The 16,548-nt window shown below is 38.2% G+C and overlaps 1 protein-coding gene across 1 annotated transcript in view; it reads left to right on the plus strand.

Annotated features, from left to right (window-relative positions):
• The window catches only part of Cntnap3 (contactin associated protein family member 3), a 188,097-nt gene that overhangs the window by 111,742 nt on the left and 59,807 nt on the right, over positions 1-16,548 (plus strand). Inside the window, exons 6-9 of the mRNA NM_001402217.1 lie at positions 638-822; positions 1,602-1,748; positions 13,451-13,712; positions 16,095-16,238. Coding sequence (NP_001389146.1) covers positions 638-822; positions 1,602-1,748; positions 13,451-13,712; positions 16,095-16,238 — 738 coding nt within the window. The remainder of the gene's footprint in view (positions 1-637; positions 823-1,601; positions 1,749-13,450; positions 13,713-16,094; positions 16,239-16,548) is intronic.

A 16,548-nucleotide genomic window follows, 5' to 3' on the forward strand; every position in this document is an offset into this window, starting at 1 on the left:
AATTAAACAATCTGTTCAAATGGAAATACATCTGCTGGTACTTGACCTTTTCAGCTAGGTAAAGGAACCATATAGTTTATCATTAATCCAGAATGCCTTTGAGAGTTAAAGGAAGCATTGCTATAATTATTCTGGAATGACGAATACACAGTAAAAACATCACAGGCAAGAGTAAATGCACATTTTATGGAACTGCTAATAACTGCATATAGTATATATGTGTACATAAACCCTCAGATAGTCTTGATGATGAGGTTTCAGCAAAAAAAATCTGAATGCCATAATAATAAAATAATAAATAAATCATCAGGTTGGAGAGATGGGGGGTTTTTTTGTTTGTTTGTTTTGGTTTGGTTTATAGCTTGCAACTGCTTATAATTCCAGGAGATCCAACTTCCCCTTCTGTCCTCCAAGTCCATTCACACATATACATACACCCACACAGATGCAGACACATGCAAATAATTAAAGTTAAACAAGTCACAATGCATGTTAAGATTTTATGTCCAAAAGGAAGAGAAAATCAGATGGTCTTTGCTTAGGATGGAAGGATGGATATAAATTAAAGTGCTGATTTTTCAAAAGGGAAGTGTGATTTTTAAAGAACTAACTCAGTGTTTTGTTTTTCCTTTTTAAGGCAATGGAAACCTGCCCCCTGTTAATTCTATCATGAACTTCACCCTAGGCAGCCTTCTGGATGACTGGCACTGGCACTCTGTGCTCATTGAGATCCTCAATTACCATGTGAACTTCACCCTGGACAAATACACACATCATGTCCATGTGAACAAGGAATCCAATTACTTGGATCTTGATTTTGAGGTTGTTAGACATTGTGTAATTTAGCTAAAATTATAATCTGGAAATATGAATCTTATACAGAAATGCTACTTTGCAGTAATTCAGAGAGACAAATCCTTATACATAAACAATCTCTTAGCTTTTAAAAGTTTTTTTGTGCAATTTTCTCTAATAGGTATCTAAATCACACTGTTAAATAACGTGAATCTTTCCAGTTCTTTGAAAGGCAATGTTGGAAGAGTCGTAACACACCAGGAAAGCTGCAATATCTATCAGGGATAAATGGTTTGTCCCTATAAGACCTAGTCCTATACCCTATATGGACTTTGATTACCTCCACTTACTTGTCATGGCAAGAGAGTGCTCAGTGCAGTGACTGTATTTTATGGACGTCAGGCCAAGTCTTACATTTAAAAAATTACTGTTTCAAGCTAGGTTGGAGTGTTGCAATCTGTAATCCAAAGTCTTCGAAAGCAGAGGCTGTCATATCTCTGCAAGTTCAAAGCCAGCCAAATCTACACAGTGAACTCCCAAGAAACTGACCATTAAGTTCACCAAGCCCCAATTATTTCCTAGGTACGAAAAGGTTACTTCTTTAAGTTTACATGCAAATTTAATCAGAAATTAGGATGTCAAAACACATCATGATAACAGGATACTTTATGTGAGATAAGCAAACAAGAAAATCTATGGTGAGACAAATAGATTCATAAGGACAACATCTGTTCATCAAAAGTGATTTAAAAGATCATCATAAAATCGCTAAACAATGTTATTTATTTCCTGTTTTTCTTTCTAAGATCAGCTTTGGAGAAATTCTGATGCCTGAAGGACATTTGCTGACATCCCCACATAAAAATTTTCATGGGTGTTTAGAAAATGTTTATTACAATGGAGTCAATATTATTAAATTGGCCAAGAAACATGAACCACAAATCCTAATTAAGGTAAGAGATTATAAAAAGGAAGAAGAGAAAAGGAATTGATACCCTTTTTTGCGCTTAAGAATTGTTCTTAGTTGGGGAGATTGCTCATTGGGTAAAGTCTGCTGTGCAAATGTTGAGGATCAGAGTTCAGACTCCTAGCACCCAGGCAAAAGTTGAGTGTGGTTGTTCATGCCTATAACTCTAGCATCGGGGTATGGAGACAAATTTATTCAGGGGCTCACAACCCAGGAGGCTAGTCAAAATGGCTATGTCCAGGTTCAGTCACAGACCCTGGCTCAAAAAGTAAGGTGGAAACGTGATTGAGGAAGAAATTGTAACACTGGCTTTTGGCATCCACATACATTCCTGATGACTGTACCTGTGCATATGTGTACATGAATGAGAGGGGGTAGGGAGGGAGAGAAGGGGAGACAGAGAGATAGAGGGAGAGAGGGAGAAGAGAAGGAGGAGGGAGAGGGAGAAAGGAGAGGGAGAAAGTTATAGTTAGGAATTCTGTTGCCTGTAATGAAACACCATGAACAAAGGTTTAGTTGGCTTCACTTCAGTATCACTGTTTATCATCAAAGGAAGTCAGGGTAGGAACCTAGAGGTAGAAGATGATGTTGATGGATGGGTGTTGAGTATTGGCTTGCTTGGCCTGATTTCTTATAGAATCCAGGACTACCAGCCCAAGGATGGCTGAGCTCTTCCTACATCAATCACTAGTTAAGAAAATGCTCTACACAGTTGGCTGCACCCCAATCTCACAGAGGCATTTTCTCAACTGAGGCTCCCTTCTCTTAGATGTCTCTACCTTGTTGACATAAAAGGAGCCAATACGGGGAAACTGATTCTTTTTATTTTTTAATTTTTATCCAGAGCTGAGGACCGAACCCAGGGCCTTGTGCTTGCCAGGCAAGCGCTCTACCACTGAGCTAAATCCCCAGCCAAGACTGATTCTTTTTAGGGCTTTGTTTAATACAATACTTTTAAAAATCAGCTCCTATCTTTCAAACAGCTGTCATGTAATATAACAATTTTTTTAATTATTTTAAATTTTATTACACGATGAATTTTGTATTGTACACTGTCTCACATTATTATACCCCTTATTTCAAATGTTGTTGAACAATTATATTTATAAAGCCAATTCTTTTTTTTTAATTTATTTAATACTTAATAATAATTCTTTGGTTTCCGGGCAAACATCTCCCTCCCCCCTCCCCTTCCTTATGGGTGTTCCCCTCCCAACCCTCCCCCCCACTGCCGCCCTCCCCCCCACAGTCTAGTTCACTGGGGGTTCAGTCTTAGCAGGACCCAGGGCTTCCCCTTCCACTGGTGCTCTTACTAGGATATTCATTGCTACCTATGAGGTCAGAGTCCAGGGTCAGTCTATATATAGTCTTTAGGTAGTGGCTTAGTCCCTGGAAGCTCTGGTTGCTTGGCATTGTTGTACATATGGGGTCTCGAGCCCCTTCAAGCTCTTCCAGTTCTTTCTCTGATTCCTTCAACGGGGGTCCTATTCTCAGTTCAGTGGTTTGCTGCTGGCATTCGCCTCTGTATTTGCTGTATTCTGGCTGTGTCTCTCAGGAGCGATCTACATCAGGCTCCTGTCGGTCTGCACTTCTTTGCTTCATCCATCTTGTCTAATTGGGTGGCTCTATATGTATGGGCCACATGTGGGGCAGGCTCTGAATGGGTGTTCCTTCAGTCTCTGTTTTAATCTTTGCCTCTCTATTCCCTGCCAAGGGTATTCTTGTTCCCCTTTTAGAGAAAGAGTGAAGCATTCACATTTTCACCATCCGTCTTGAGTTTCATTTGTTCTAGGGATCTAGGGTAATTCAAGCATTTGGGCTAATAGCCACTTATCAATGAGTGCATACCATGTATGTCTTTCTGTGATTGGGTTAGCTCACTCAGGATGATATTTTCCAGTTCCAACCATTTGCCTACAAATTTCATAAACTCGTTGTTTTTGATAGCTGAGTAATATTCCATTGTGTAGATGTACCACATTTTCTGTATCCATTCCTCTGTTGAAGGGCATCTGGGTTCTTTCCAGCTTCTGGCTATTATAAATAAGGCTGCGATGAACATAGTGGAGCACGTGTCTTTTTTATATGTTGGGGCATCTTTTGGGTATATGCCCAAGAGAGGTATAGCTGGATCCTCAGGCAGTTCAATGTCCAATTTTCTGAGGAACCTCCAGACTGATTTCCAGAATGGTTGTACCAGTCTGCAATCCCACCAACAATGGAGTAGTGTTCCTCTTTCTCCGCATCCTCGCCAGCATCTGCTGTCACCTGAGTTTTTGATCTTAGCCATTCTCACTGGTGTGAGGTGAAATCTCAGGGTTGTTTTGATTTGCATTTCCCTTATGACTAAAGATTTCTTTAGGTGTTTCTCAGCCATTCGGCATTCCTCAGCTGTGAATTCTTTGTTTAGCTCTGAACCCCATTTTTAATAGGGTTATTTGTCTCCCTGCAGTCTAACTTCTTGAGTTCTTTGTATATTTTGGATATAAGGCCTCTATCTGTTGTAGGATTGGTAAAGATCTTTTCCCCATCTGTTGGTTGCCGATTTGTCCTAACCACCGTGTCCTTTGCCTTACAGAAGCTTTGCAGTTTTATGAGATCCCATTTGTCGATTCTTGATCTTAGAGCATAAGCCATTGGTGTTTTGTTCAGGAAATTTTTTCCAGTGCCCATGTGTTCCAGATGCTTCCCTAGTTTTTCTTCTATTAGTTTGAGTGTGTCTGGTTTGATGTGGAGGTCCTTGATCCACTTGGACTTAGGCTTTGTACAGGGTGATAAGCATGGATCAATCTGCATTCTTCTACATGTTGACCTCCAGTTGAACCAGCACCATTTGCTGAAAATGCTATCTTTTTTCCATTGGATGGTTTTGGCTCCTTTGTCAAAAATCAAGTGACCATGGGTGTGTGGGTTCATTTCTGGGTCTTCAAATCTATTCCATTGGTCTATCTGTCTCTCTCTGTACCAATACCATGCAGTTTTTTATCACTATTGCTCTGTAATACTGCTTGAGTTCAGGGATAGTGATTCCCCCTGAAGTCCTTTTATTGTTGAGGATAGCTTTAGCTATCCTGGGTTTTTTGTTATTCCAAGTGAATTTGCAAATTGTTCTGTCTAACTCTTTGAAGAATTGGATTGGTATTTTGACGGGGATTGCATTGAATCTGTAGATCGCTTTTGGTAAAATGGCCATTTTTACTATATTAATCCTGCCAATCCATGAGCATGGGAGATCTTTCCATCTTCTGAGGTCTTCTTCAATTTCTTTCTTCAGTGTCTTGAGTTCTTATTGTACAGATCTTTTACTTGCTTGGTTAAAGTCACACCGAGGTACTTTATATTATTTGGGTCTATTATGAAGGGTGTCGTTTCCCTAATTTCTTTCTCGGCTTGTTTCTCTTTTGTGTAGAGGAAGGCTACTGATTTATGAGTTAATTTTATACCCAGCCACTTTGCTGAAGTTGTTTATCAGCTTTAGTAGTTCTCTGGTGGAACTTTTGGGATCACTTAAATAAACTATCATATCATCTGCAAATAGTGATATTTTGACTTCTTCTTTTCTGATCTGTATCCCCTTGACCTCCTTTTGTTGTCTGATTGCTCTGGCTAGAACTTCAAGAACTATATTGAATAAGTAAGGAGAGAGTGGGCAGCCTTGTCTAGTCCCTGATTTTAGTGGGATTGCTTCAAGTTTCTCTCCATTTAGTTTAATGTTAGCAACCGGTTTGCTGTATATGGCTTTTACTATATTTAGGTATGGGCCTTGAATTCCTATTCTTTCCAGGACTTTTATCATGAAGGGGTGTTAAATTTTGTCAAATGCTTTCTCAGCATCTAATGAAATGATCATGTGGTTTTGTTCTTTCAGTTTGTTTATATAATGGATCACATTGATGGTTTTCCATATATTAAACCATCCCTGCATGCCTGGGATGAAACCTACTTGATCATGGTGGATGATTGTTTTGATGTGCTCTTGGATTCGGTTTGCCAGAATTTTATTGAGTATTTTTGCGTCGATATTCATAAGGGAAATTGGTCTGAAGTTCTCTTTCTTTGTTGTGTCTTTGTGTGTTTTAGGTATAAGAGTAATTGTGGCTTCATAGAAGGAATTCGGGAGTGATCCATCTGTTTCAATTTTGTGGAATAGTTTGGATAATATTGGTATGAGGTCTTCTATGAAGGTTTGATATAATTCTGCAATAAACCCATCTGGACCTGGGCTCTTTTTGGTTGGGAGACCTTTAATGACTGCTTCTATTTCCTTAGGACTTATGGGGTTGTTTAACTGGTTTATCTGATCCTGATTTAACTTTGGTAACTGGTATCTGTCTAGGAAATTTTCCATTTCCTGTAGATTTTCAAGTTTTGTTGAATATAGGCTTTTATAGTAAGATCTGATGATTTTTTGAATTTCCTCTGAATCTGTAGTTATGTCTCCCTTTTCATTTCTGATTTTGTTAATTTGGACACACTCTCTGGGTCCTCTTGTTAGTCTGGCTAAGGTTTTATCTATGTTGTTGATTTTCTCAAAGAACCAACTTTTGGTTCTGTTGATTCTTTCTATGGTCCTTTTTGTTTCTACTTGGTTGATTTCAGCTCTGAGTTTGATTATTTCCTGCCTTCTACTCCTCCTGGGTGTATTTGCTTCTTTTTGTTCTAGAGCTTTTAGGTGTGCTGTCAAGCTGCTGACATATGCTCTTTCCTGTTTCTTTCTGCAGGCACTCAGCGCTATGAGTTTTCCTCTTAGCACAGCTTTCATTGTGTCCCATAAGTTTGGGTATGTTGTACCTTCATTTTCATTAAATTCTAAAAAGTCTTTAATTTCTTTCTTTATTTCTTCCTTGACTAGGTTATCATTGAGTAGAGCATTGTTCAATTTCCACTTATATGTGGGCATTCTTCCCTTATTGTTATTGAAGACCAGTTTTAGGCCGTGGTGGTCCGATAGCACGCATGGGATTATTTCTATCTTTCTGTACCTGTTGAGGCCCGTTTTTTGACCAACTATATGGTCAATTTTGGAGAAAGTACCATGAGGAGCTGAGAAGAAGGTATATCCTTTTGCTTTAGGATAGAATGTTCTATAAATATCCGTTAAGTCCATTTGGCTCATGACTTCTCTTAGTCTGTCTACGTCTCTGTTTAATTTCTGTTTCCATGATCTGTCCATTGATGAGAGTGGGGTGTTGAAATCTCCCACTATTATTGTGTGAGGTGCAATGTGTGTTTTGAGCTTTAGTAAGGTTTCTTTTACGTATGTAGGTGCCCTTGTATTTGGGGCATAGATATTTAGGATTGAGAGTTCATCTTGGTGGATTATTCCTTTGATGAATATGAAGTGTCCTTCCTTATCTTTTTGATGACTTTTAATTGAAAATTGATTTTATTTGATATTGGAATGGCTACTCCAGCTTGCTTCTTCTGACCATTTGCTTGGAAAGTTGTTTTCCAGCCTTTCATTTTGAGGTAGTGTCTGTCTTTGTGTCTGAGGTGTGTTTCCTGTAGGCAGCAGAATGCAGGATCCTCGTCGCGTATCCAGTTTGTTAATCTATGTCTTTTTATTGGGGAGTTGAGGCCATTGATGTGGAGAGATATTAAGGAATAGTGATTATTGCTTCCTGTTATATTCATTTTGGATGTGAGGTTATGTTTGTGTGCTTTTCTTCTCTTTGTTTTGTTGCCAAGACGATTAGTTTCTTGCTTCTTCTAGGGTATAGCTTGCCTCCTTATGTTGGGCTTTACCATTTATTATCCTTTGTAGTGCTGGAATTGTAGAAAGATATTGTGTAAATTTGGTTTTGTCATGGAATATCTTGGTTTCTCCATCTATGTTAATTGAGAGTTTTGCAGGATACAGTAACCTGGGCTGGCATTTGTGTTCTCTTAGGGTCTGTATGACATCTGTCCAGGATCTTCTGGCCTTCATAGTTTCTGGCGAAAAGTCTGGTGTGATTCTGATAGGTCTGCCTTTATATGTTACTTGACCTTTTTCCCTTACTGCTTTTAATTTTCTTTCTTTATTTTGTGCGTTTGGTGTTTTGACTATTATGTGACGGGAGGTGTTTCTTTTCTGGTCCAATCTATTTGGAGTTCTGTAGGCTTCTTGTATGCCTATGGGTATCTCTTTTTTCAGGTTAGGGAAGTTTTCTTCTATGATTTTGTTGAAGATATTTACTGGTCCTTTGAGCTGGGAGTCTTCACTCTCTTCTATACCTATTATCCTTAGGTTTGATCTTCTCATTGAGTCCCGGATTTCCTGTATGTTTTGGACCAGTAGCTTTTTCCGCTTTACATTATCTTTGACAGTTGAGTCAATGATTTCTATGGAATCTTCTGCTCCTGAGATTCTCTCTTCCATCTCTTGTATTCTGTTGGTGAAGCTTGTATCTACAGCTCCTTGTCTCTTCTTTTGGTTTTCTATATCCAGGGTTGTTTCCATGTGTTCTTTCTTGATTGCTTCTATTTCCATTTTTAATTCCTTCAACTGTTTGATTGTGTTTTCCTGGAATTCTTTCAGGGATTTTTGTGACTCCTCTCTATGGGCTTCTACTTGTTTATTTATGGTTTCCTGGAATTCTTTCAGGGATTTTTGTGACTCCTCTCTATGGGCTTCTACTTGTTTAATTATGTTTTCCTGGAATTCTTTCAGGCATTTTTGTGATTCCTCTCTGTAGGCTTCTACTTGTTCTCTAAGGGAGTTCTTCACATCTTTCTTGAAGTCCTCCAGCATCATGATCAAATATGATTTTGAAACTAGATCTTGCTTTTCTGGTGTGTTTGGATATTCCATGTTTATTTTGGTGGGAGAATTGGGCTCCGATGATGCCATGTAGTCTTGGTTTCTGTTGCTTGGGTTCCTGCGCTTGCCTCTCGCCATCAGATTATCTCTAGTGTTACTTTGTTCTGCTATTTCTGACAGTGGCTAGACTGTCCTATAAGCCTGTGTGTCAGGAGTGCTGTAGACCAGTTTTCCTGTTTTCTTTCAACCAGTTATGGGGACCGAGTGTTCTGCTTTCAGGCGTGTAGTTTTTCCTCTCTACAGGTCTTCAGCTGTTCCTGTGGGCTTGTGTCTTGAGTTCACCAGGCAGGTCACTTGCAGCAGAAAAGTTGGTCTTACCTGTGGTCCCGAGGCTCAAGTTTGCTCACGGGGTGCTGCCCACGAGCTCTCTGCGGCGGCAGCAACCAGGAAGATCTGCGCCGCCCTTTCTGGGAGCTTCCATGCACTAGGGTTCCAGATGGCCTTTGGTGTTTTCCTCTGGCGTCCGAGATGTGTGTGCAGAGTGCAGTCTCTTCTTGTTTCCCAGGCGTGTCTGCCTCTCTGAAGGTTTAGCCCTCCCTCCCACGGGATTTGGGTGCAGAGAACTGTTTATCCGGTCTTTTTCCTTCAGGTTCCGGCGGTGTCTCAGGCGCAGGGGTCCTGCCGCTCCTGGGCCCTCCCCTACGGGAACCCAGAGGCCTTATACAGTTTCCTCTTGGGCCAGGGGTGTGGGCAGGGGTGGGCAGTGTTGGTGGTCTCCTCCGCTCTGCAGCCTCGGGAGTGCCCACCTGACCAGGCGGTGAGGTCTCTCTCCCACGGGGTTTGGGAGCAGAGAGCTGCCATAATATAACAATTTTAACATGTGTAAAATTTAGAAAGTGGCGCTGGAGAGATTTCTCAGTGGTTAATATCACATACAGCTCTTGCAGAAGACCCAAGCTTTGTTCCCAGCACCCATGTTGGATGGCTTAGAGCCAGGCACTTGTAACTCCAAGACCAAAGGATTAATGCTTCTTGCTTCCAAAGGCACCTATTCTCATGTGCACAAACATACATATAGGCACAAATATATACACATGAATAAATAAAATGAATCTTTTTACAGAAAGGAAAAGAGAAAAATAATTAGGAGAATATTTGCTTCATGAAACTGAATTGTTCCATTTTAATATGAATTAAAATATACTATTTTTGCATGGAGACCAGAATTCGCTTGTCTTCTGTGTTTGGGGAATTTTTATTCTTAGGAGCCCAAAAAATCCCTAATGGCCTGTTCCCTAATCAACTGGAAATGCTTCCACATACCAAGTTAATAAGCTTCTTTACATGTTTTAAATTAAAAATTTTTCAAATCATAGGTAAGGCTCTTGCTTAGTATCAACAAATAGTAAAACTACACCGTACGTTTTAAGTACTTTATATCCTGTTACATGCCACTATGCATTGGTATATCTGAAGATATTTCTGGCTGTAGGTCAACAGGCCACAAGATAAATATATCACTTGGGAGAGTATATGATAAGAATTAGAAACTTCCAATGTGAATGGGGAAAATAAATAAAAAGATAAGCCTGAAACTTACTATGAATACCACTGGCAATGCACTGAAGTAAACCAAATGACAAACACCTTTGAGATGCATGAAAGGTTATATAGAGGGGAAAATGAATGAATAACAAAACAAGGAAAGATTGATAAGGCTCAACAGATGGTAGATACATGGGACAAGATTAAAAGTAACCAAAGGGCCAGCAAGATGGCTCAGTTGATAAAGACACTTGCTATACAAACATGAGTTTGATCTTGAAACCCGTATGATAAGAGTGAGCTAACTCCTTCAGGTTGTCCCCTGACTTCTACACACATGCCACCATGGCACATATTTGCCCAGATGTACACGCATGACTAAATAGTAAAATAAGTAAACAAAAATTATAAGTAAATAAAGAGGCTGGTAGATGTCTCAGTTAGTAGCAATATTTGCCACAGAGGTGTGAGAACCCAAATTTGATCAATACACATGTAAAAGTTGGGCACAGTACTGCTTATCTATAATCCCAGAGTTGGGAAGGTAGGGGTTTAATGACAAGACCAGTCTAAGCTTACTTGTGAGTCTTAGGTTCAGTTAAAGAACCATATCTTTAAAAAATTCAGTAGAGAACAATTAAGAAAGACAGTATTGGCCTTTGGCTTCTACATATGCAACAACACTATAAATATAATAGATGGTAGATAGATAGATAGATAGATAGATAGATAGATAGATAGATAGATAGATGATAGGTGGAGAAGGGAAGAGGTAAATGGATCTCTCATCTACCTAAAATTCCTGTCCAGGAAAAATTAAATATAAAGTTTTTCCTGAATGAAGGGAGAAAAAAAGACAACGAATTAGTGACGTTAGCTTCCCTGGAAATACTGTTCTCAGAAATTACCCACAATGAAATATTTGGCCAATGGGCATCCATGTCAAGATTCCTCATGTAACACTTGGTGAAACTAAGTCCATCTTTCATTTTCTAATCTGTGGTGAAATGAAAAGAACAATCTCTTTTATATCCTAACCTCTCTATCCTATCTTAAAATATTTTTGCCAAAGGAAATGAGCTGAAAAAAAGAAACAGGGAAAATAAGCACCATTTCTATAAAAATGTCTATTATTCTGAATTTCTGATGGATTTATTGATAGTATTATTGATTATAGGCAATCAGGAAAATTACAATTATCTTAATATTTCGTCAGTCCTGAATATCACTGAGAAAATAGTGAATTATTAAATATATTGTGTAGAGAGATATGAGTTTCACGAGAAAACAGACAAAAAGAAAGTTCTTTACAAGTTGCACAAGAGACTATAAATGTTAGATATAAGAATTCTGTTCTGAGAATTATACATTTCTCATGTATTCATTATGAAATAGAAAGGCAGTTACTTCAATATTTAAAAAGAAAAACACTTCACAATTTGGCAAAATTAGTTACTAGAATTTATTCAATGGGTTATCATTTATCCAATGATCATATTTGTTATAGAAGACAGCTAGCTATCCAGTTGAACAATGAGACTAACACACCCCAATTGTGTGTCCACCACAATTAGGATCCAGTGAATGTGAATCAAAACCATGGTTCTATGAAGTCAAAGAAAAATAAGTGGGCAGATCCTGGACTTGACAATTTATTGTGATACATATTTACAGAAACATGGTTATGGGCAGGGGTGAGACTCAAGTGAAACCTGAGTCAGAAAGAGAGGAACATACACTGGTTAGAACAGAGGGATCTTATCCCTGTCAGGATATACTTTATTAATCTTAATGTAATACCAAGGAAACAGGCACATTCTGAACATCAATGTTGTTCTGAACAGCTCTGTATACAGCAGTATGTACTACTGTAATAGCTTTGTGTATATATAGTTTGCTGGGAGTGATTCAGGGCTACTCAGGAAACATCATAACTGTTAAAATCAAGATGGCTGCAATCATTTCAAACTCAATTCATGCAGTCAAGATACCTGCAACTAATTTAAAATTTAAGAATCAAATGATTAAATTTATACCATGAAAAGTGCCTCTTTTAATCTTATCACATTTAATTCATCATAGCAAATATTTTCTAACAATAATTTTTTTGATAACAGAATTGTAAAGTATACTATATTTACTGTGTGTGTGTGAGTGTGTGTTTGTGTTTGTGTGTGTGTGTGTGTGTGTGTGTGTGTACAACTTGAAGGAATTGATTCTCTTCCCCATGTCCCAGAGATTGAACACAGATAACTGTGCTTGTTGATAAATGCCTTTAATCACTGAGTCATCTCACCATCCTACAGCAGGATTAAAAAACAAAAAAACTAAAAATGAATTTTCTCATAGTTATGCATATGAACAATTACAGTAATTATAACATACACTAGGCGATATTTTAAAATGAAAACTCATCCATTATTAGTCACATTAGGACAAGCTTTTTTATATGTAATTCTGTCTGTAAAAGGATTTTAAGTTTTGGATCTTGCCTTTAATTAATGAAACCACGTACCAAATATACTTCTGGATATTAGGATTTAATTGGTCTGGTCGAGAATTTTAGCTGTCTGCTAGCAACTCAACTGTTGGGCATGTTCAAACTACTATTCTAACCCTAGTTTATCTATCTTATATTAGTAACACTTTTTCTCTAAAGTCATATTTAGTCTATTGGTAGAAACAATTCAAAGATGACTCCACTAAGAATCAGAACTGTGGGAGTATTTTTTTAATTATGGAACTGAAATTCATAGTATGAGTAAATACCAAAGCAGTATCTTTTTTTTTCTACCTAAAATTAAAACCAAAAGCAAATATACAAGAAGAACAAAAATGTGGCCCATGCTAGCTAGATATTGCAAGATTCTAAAAAGCTACCGTGTCAGAATCAGCACATGGTTGGATAGGAACAGAGTAGAAAAAGCAGAGATCCCAGAAATATCCCGGTGCATGTGCAAATCATCAGAAAATTTCCAAACACTAAAAAAAAAGTAACAGAAATTTCCAATACACGTTGTTAAAGACTTAATGAGCCCTTTGGTTAGTGGCAGGACCAGTGAAGTTGTGGAGCTGGTAGAGGAGAGATTTGGAGGAATACACTTTAAAAAAGAACAAATGCTACTTAGAAGGATAACCTGAGTGAGATGTCCTGTTCCTTGTTAGACCCTAAAGCCTAGCAAAGAGACTGGGGAAAAAAATAACAACAGAACACACTCTTGCTGAATTAGCACATATCGAATGCCTTTGCAATCCTGACAACTAGAAAGTGAAGAATTTCTCCACCCCCACCCCAACAAGTGCTAAGAAAAGAATCTGTGTACATCTTTACCAACTCTATCTTTAATGGGCCAGAATCACTATGACAAGACTCTTCACCTTTGCTTTTGTTTTATTTGTAGGGAAATGTGTCCTTCACGTGTCCACAGCCACAGACAGTTCCAGTGACTTTTCAGAGTTCTGGGAGTTACCTGGCTTTGCCAGGCAGTTTAAGGGAAGATAAAATGTCCCTTGCTTTTCAGTTTCGAACGTGGAACAAGGCAGGACGAGTGTTTTTTAGCCAACCAGAGCATGGTTCAGGAAGTTTGGTCCTGTTTCTTACGAATGGAAAACTCAGACTGAGCCTCTCTGAGCCAGGTCAACCCTTGCAGAACATCACAACAGGTACTGTGCATCCCTAAACCTCACAGACAGCCAAGAGAACTTAGAGTCATTCTGTAGGATCAGTAAAGGATGAAGTAGATGTTTGATGTTTCTTTCTGAAGACATGGGTTTGTCCTCTCCTCTTCAGACTACTCAAGACTATTTACATGTGTGATATGCAGCCAATAGTAATCTTTTGACCCAAAATGTTCAGATACAAAAATAAAAAAATGCACATTTCTGCAGATAAAACCCCAATACACCTAAAGATGTATGTAATATCCTTAGGCTGTTTTCTGACTAACCCAACCTCCATCCAGAAGAAACACAGGGGAACTCCATTAACTAGGCAAAACATAAAGATATTCACTTTTCTTCTTGCTTCTTAACTTCTTCTCTTGTTTTGTGCATTTTTATTTTGGCGGGGAGATGTTCTGTAACACAGTAGATGATGGCTTTACCATCACTTTGTCTTGAAAGGTGCCAACAAAGTCCAAGAAGTTTTGTTCTTTTGCTGATTGGTATTTGATTCACTTCCCCAGTCAGCCTGTGTGTTACTCAGAGTTCTCTAGTGGAACAGAACCAATATATGCATGTATTATAAAAAGAAATTTATTGGAATGACTGAAATGATAGAAGGCTACATGATCCAGAAATGCCTTATATACCCTGGAGAAGCAGAAAGCAGGTACCTCTTCTGTCTAAGAAACTGAAAGTGTCCACAATCCCTGACATGAGAACACAGAAGCTTCCTGGAGGTTGCTGACACTGAGTCCATGTTGAAAGGTAAAATAATAAGTAGCCTGATGTGGAAGGGCGAGGGCAGCCCAGAAACAGAACCACTCGTTCAGCAAGAACGGATCTCAAACGTGTGGACTAGCTTCCTTGTTTTTCATCTTTCTCTGTTCACATTCAGCCCACTAACTGTGTCACCCACGTTCACAGAAAGTCTCCCACCAGTGTCTTACATGTCAGTTCTCTGCAGAAATGACCCCAAAGACATAACATTAGGTTCACATCACCATTGCTGGGCATCTCTCAAGCTGGTCAAGCTGACAACTGTTTTAGGTTCTTGTTGTATTTTTGATGCCAGGTAGCGCTGAGTGAGTATTTTTCTGCAGTTCTAATTTACACAGTAACTATAACTAAAACTAATAAAATATCTTAAATCAACTAACAGCTCATAGCTTTGTGAGGTTGATATTTTGCCTCTGAATGTAAAATGCTGTAGTTCTTGGCAAAAGATGGTATGAAAACACGTTTAAAATAGTCTATGCTATAAACCATATCTTAATTCACTTAATAATTTATAACTTAATGTTTATGAATTCTACTGAATCTGATTTTCTTTAGTATAAATTATAGGTGTGGACTGGAGAAATGGCTCAACTATAAAGAGCTCTTGCTATTTTTCCAGCTGTCTGGAGGTTGTTTCTCAACACTCATGAGAAAGGGTTTACAATTGACTGTAACTCCAGCTTCTGGCCTCTACAACCCACACTGAGGGAGCACATACACACACACACACACACACACACACACACACACACACACACACACACACACACACAGACTTAAAAAGAAATGAAAGAATTAAAAAGATTTTTTAAAGTAAATAAGTCAGACCTATTAATGTAATGTGTCCATTCAGACTTGAGCATACATTATTATTTAATACAGGAATAGGCCCTATTAATTAATGACTAACTGAGCAAGATGTCACAATCAGTTAAAAAGAGAACACAAGGTATCATGCATATTGAAAGATAAGTAATGCAAAAATGAATTTATGGACAGATATAAATCAGTTCCCAAACCAACTATATCTTATAGGTCTAATCATTTGCATTTGTATGGATAAAAAATTAAAATTTGCATAGCTGTCAGTTTCCTATAATTGACAGCTATAAAATAGCTTGCACGGTGAAAGTCACAATGCTTGCCTGAATGCCACCTCCCTCATGGAAGCACAGTGATCTCTCTCATTCAAAGCCCGTCACAACTCCCCTTGGCTCAGTTTATAAATTCATTCCTCCAACTGTTTAAAATAATTTCTTTTTGATAGATTAAGTGAAACCAGTAAATTTTCCATTTGAGGACTATACTAAATTGCATTTTGAATTCCACTGGTAAGGATTTTTGACATGTATATTAGAATAATTAATTTTAAGGTGAGACTCTATGCACACGATCAGTATTTACTGCAGGGGATTCTTTAGAAGAGGCAACATTTTCATATGTTGTCATAATAAATGGATTCATTTCATTACAGAAAATGGCTAATTTGTTTCCCTCAGTAAGCTATCTGCACATAAATCATGCTCTTCTCTGACTTACTCATTGATCTGGATAAGTGGTTATACTTTTCAAAATTGAGATGTCTGTAACTAGTTATTTTTCTAGGAGCCGTACTGAACGATGGGCTGTGGCACTCAGTTTCCTTGACTGCTGAGGGTCGCTACCTAAGCCTTGTGGTAGATGGAGACTTCTCTGCTCAGGCCCTGATGTCTGTGGGGATTCACTTGGGCGACACTTACTATTTTGGAGGTAAGCAGAGGCAACTCAACTACATGGGCAGTGGGTCTGAATGATCTTCACTGCCTTTCACCACAGACTTGTTATCATATATATTTAAAATCAATCAATAATAAATAATTTCCTTTCTTTTCTCAAATAAACATATTTGTGTTTTCTAAGAACACAAAACATTGTATTTTCCCAAACAAGAATAACTAAAGAAAGTTTACTTTGCTATTTCAATACTTCTTGATTCCACTTAATATTTAAGGAAACTACACTGTAGCTCACATGGAATTTCTCAACATCAAGTGCTATAATATAATCCACACAGCAGATA

This window comes from Rattus norvegicus, chromosome 17 (assembly GCF_036323735.1).
Source record: "Rattus norvegicus strain BN/NHsdMcwi chromosome 17, GRCr8, whole genome shotgun sequence".
NCBI classification, from domain to species: Eukaryota; Metazoa; Chordata; class Mammalia; order Rodentia; family Muridae; genus Rattus; species Rattus norvegicus.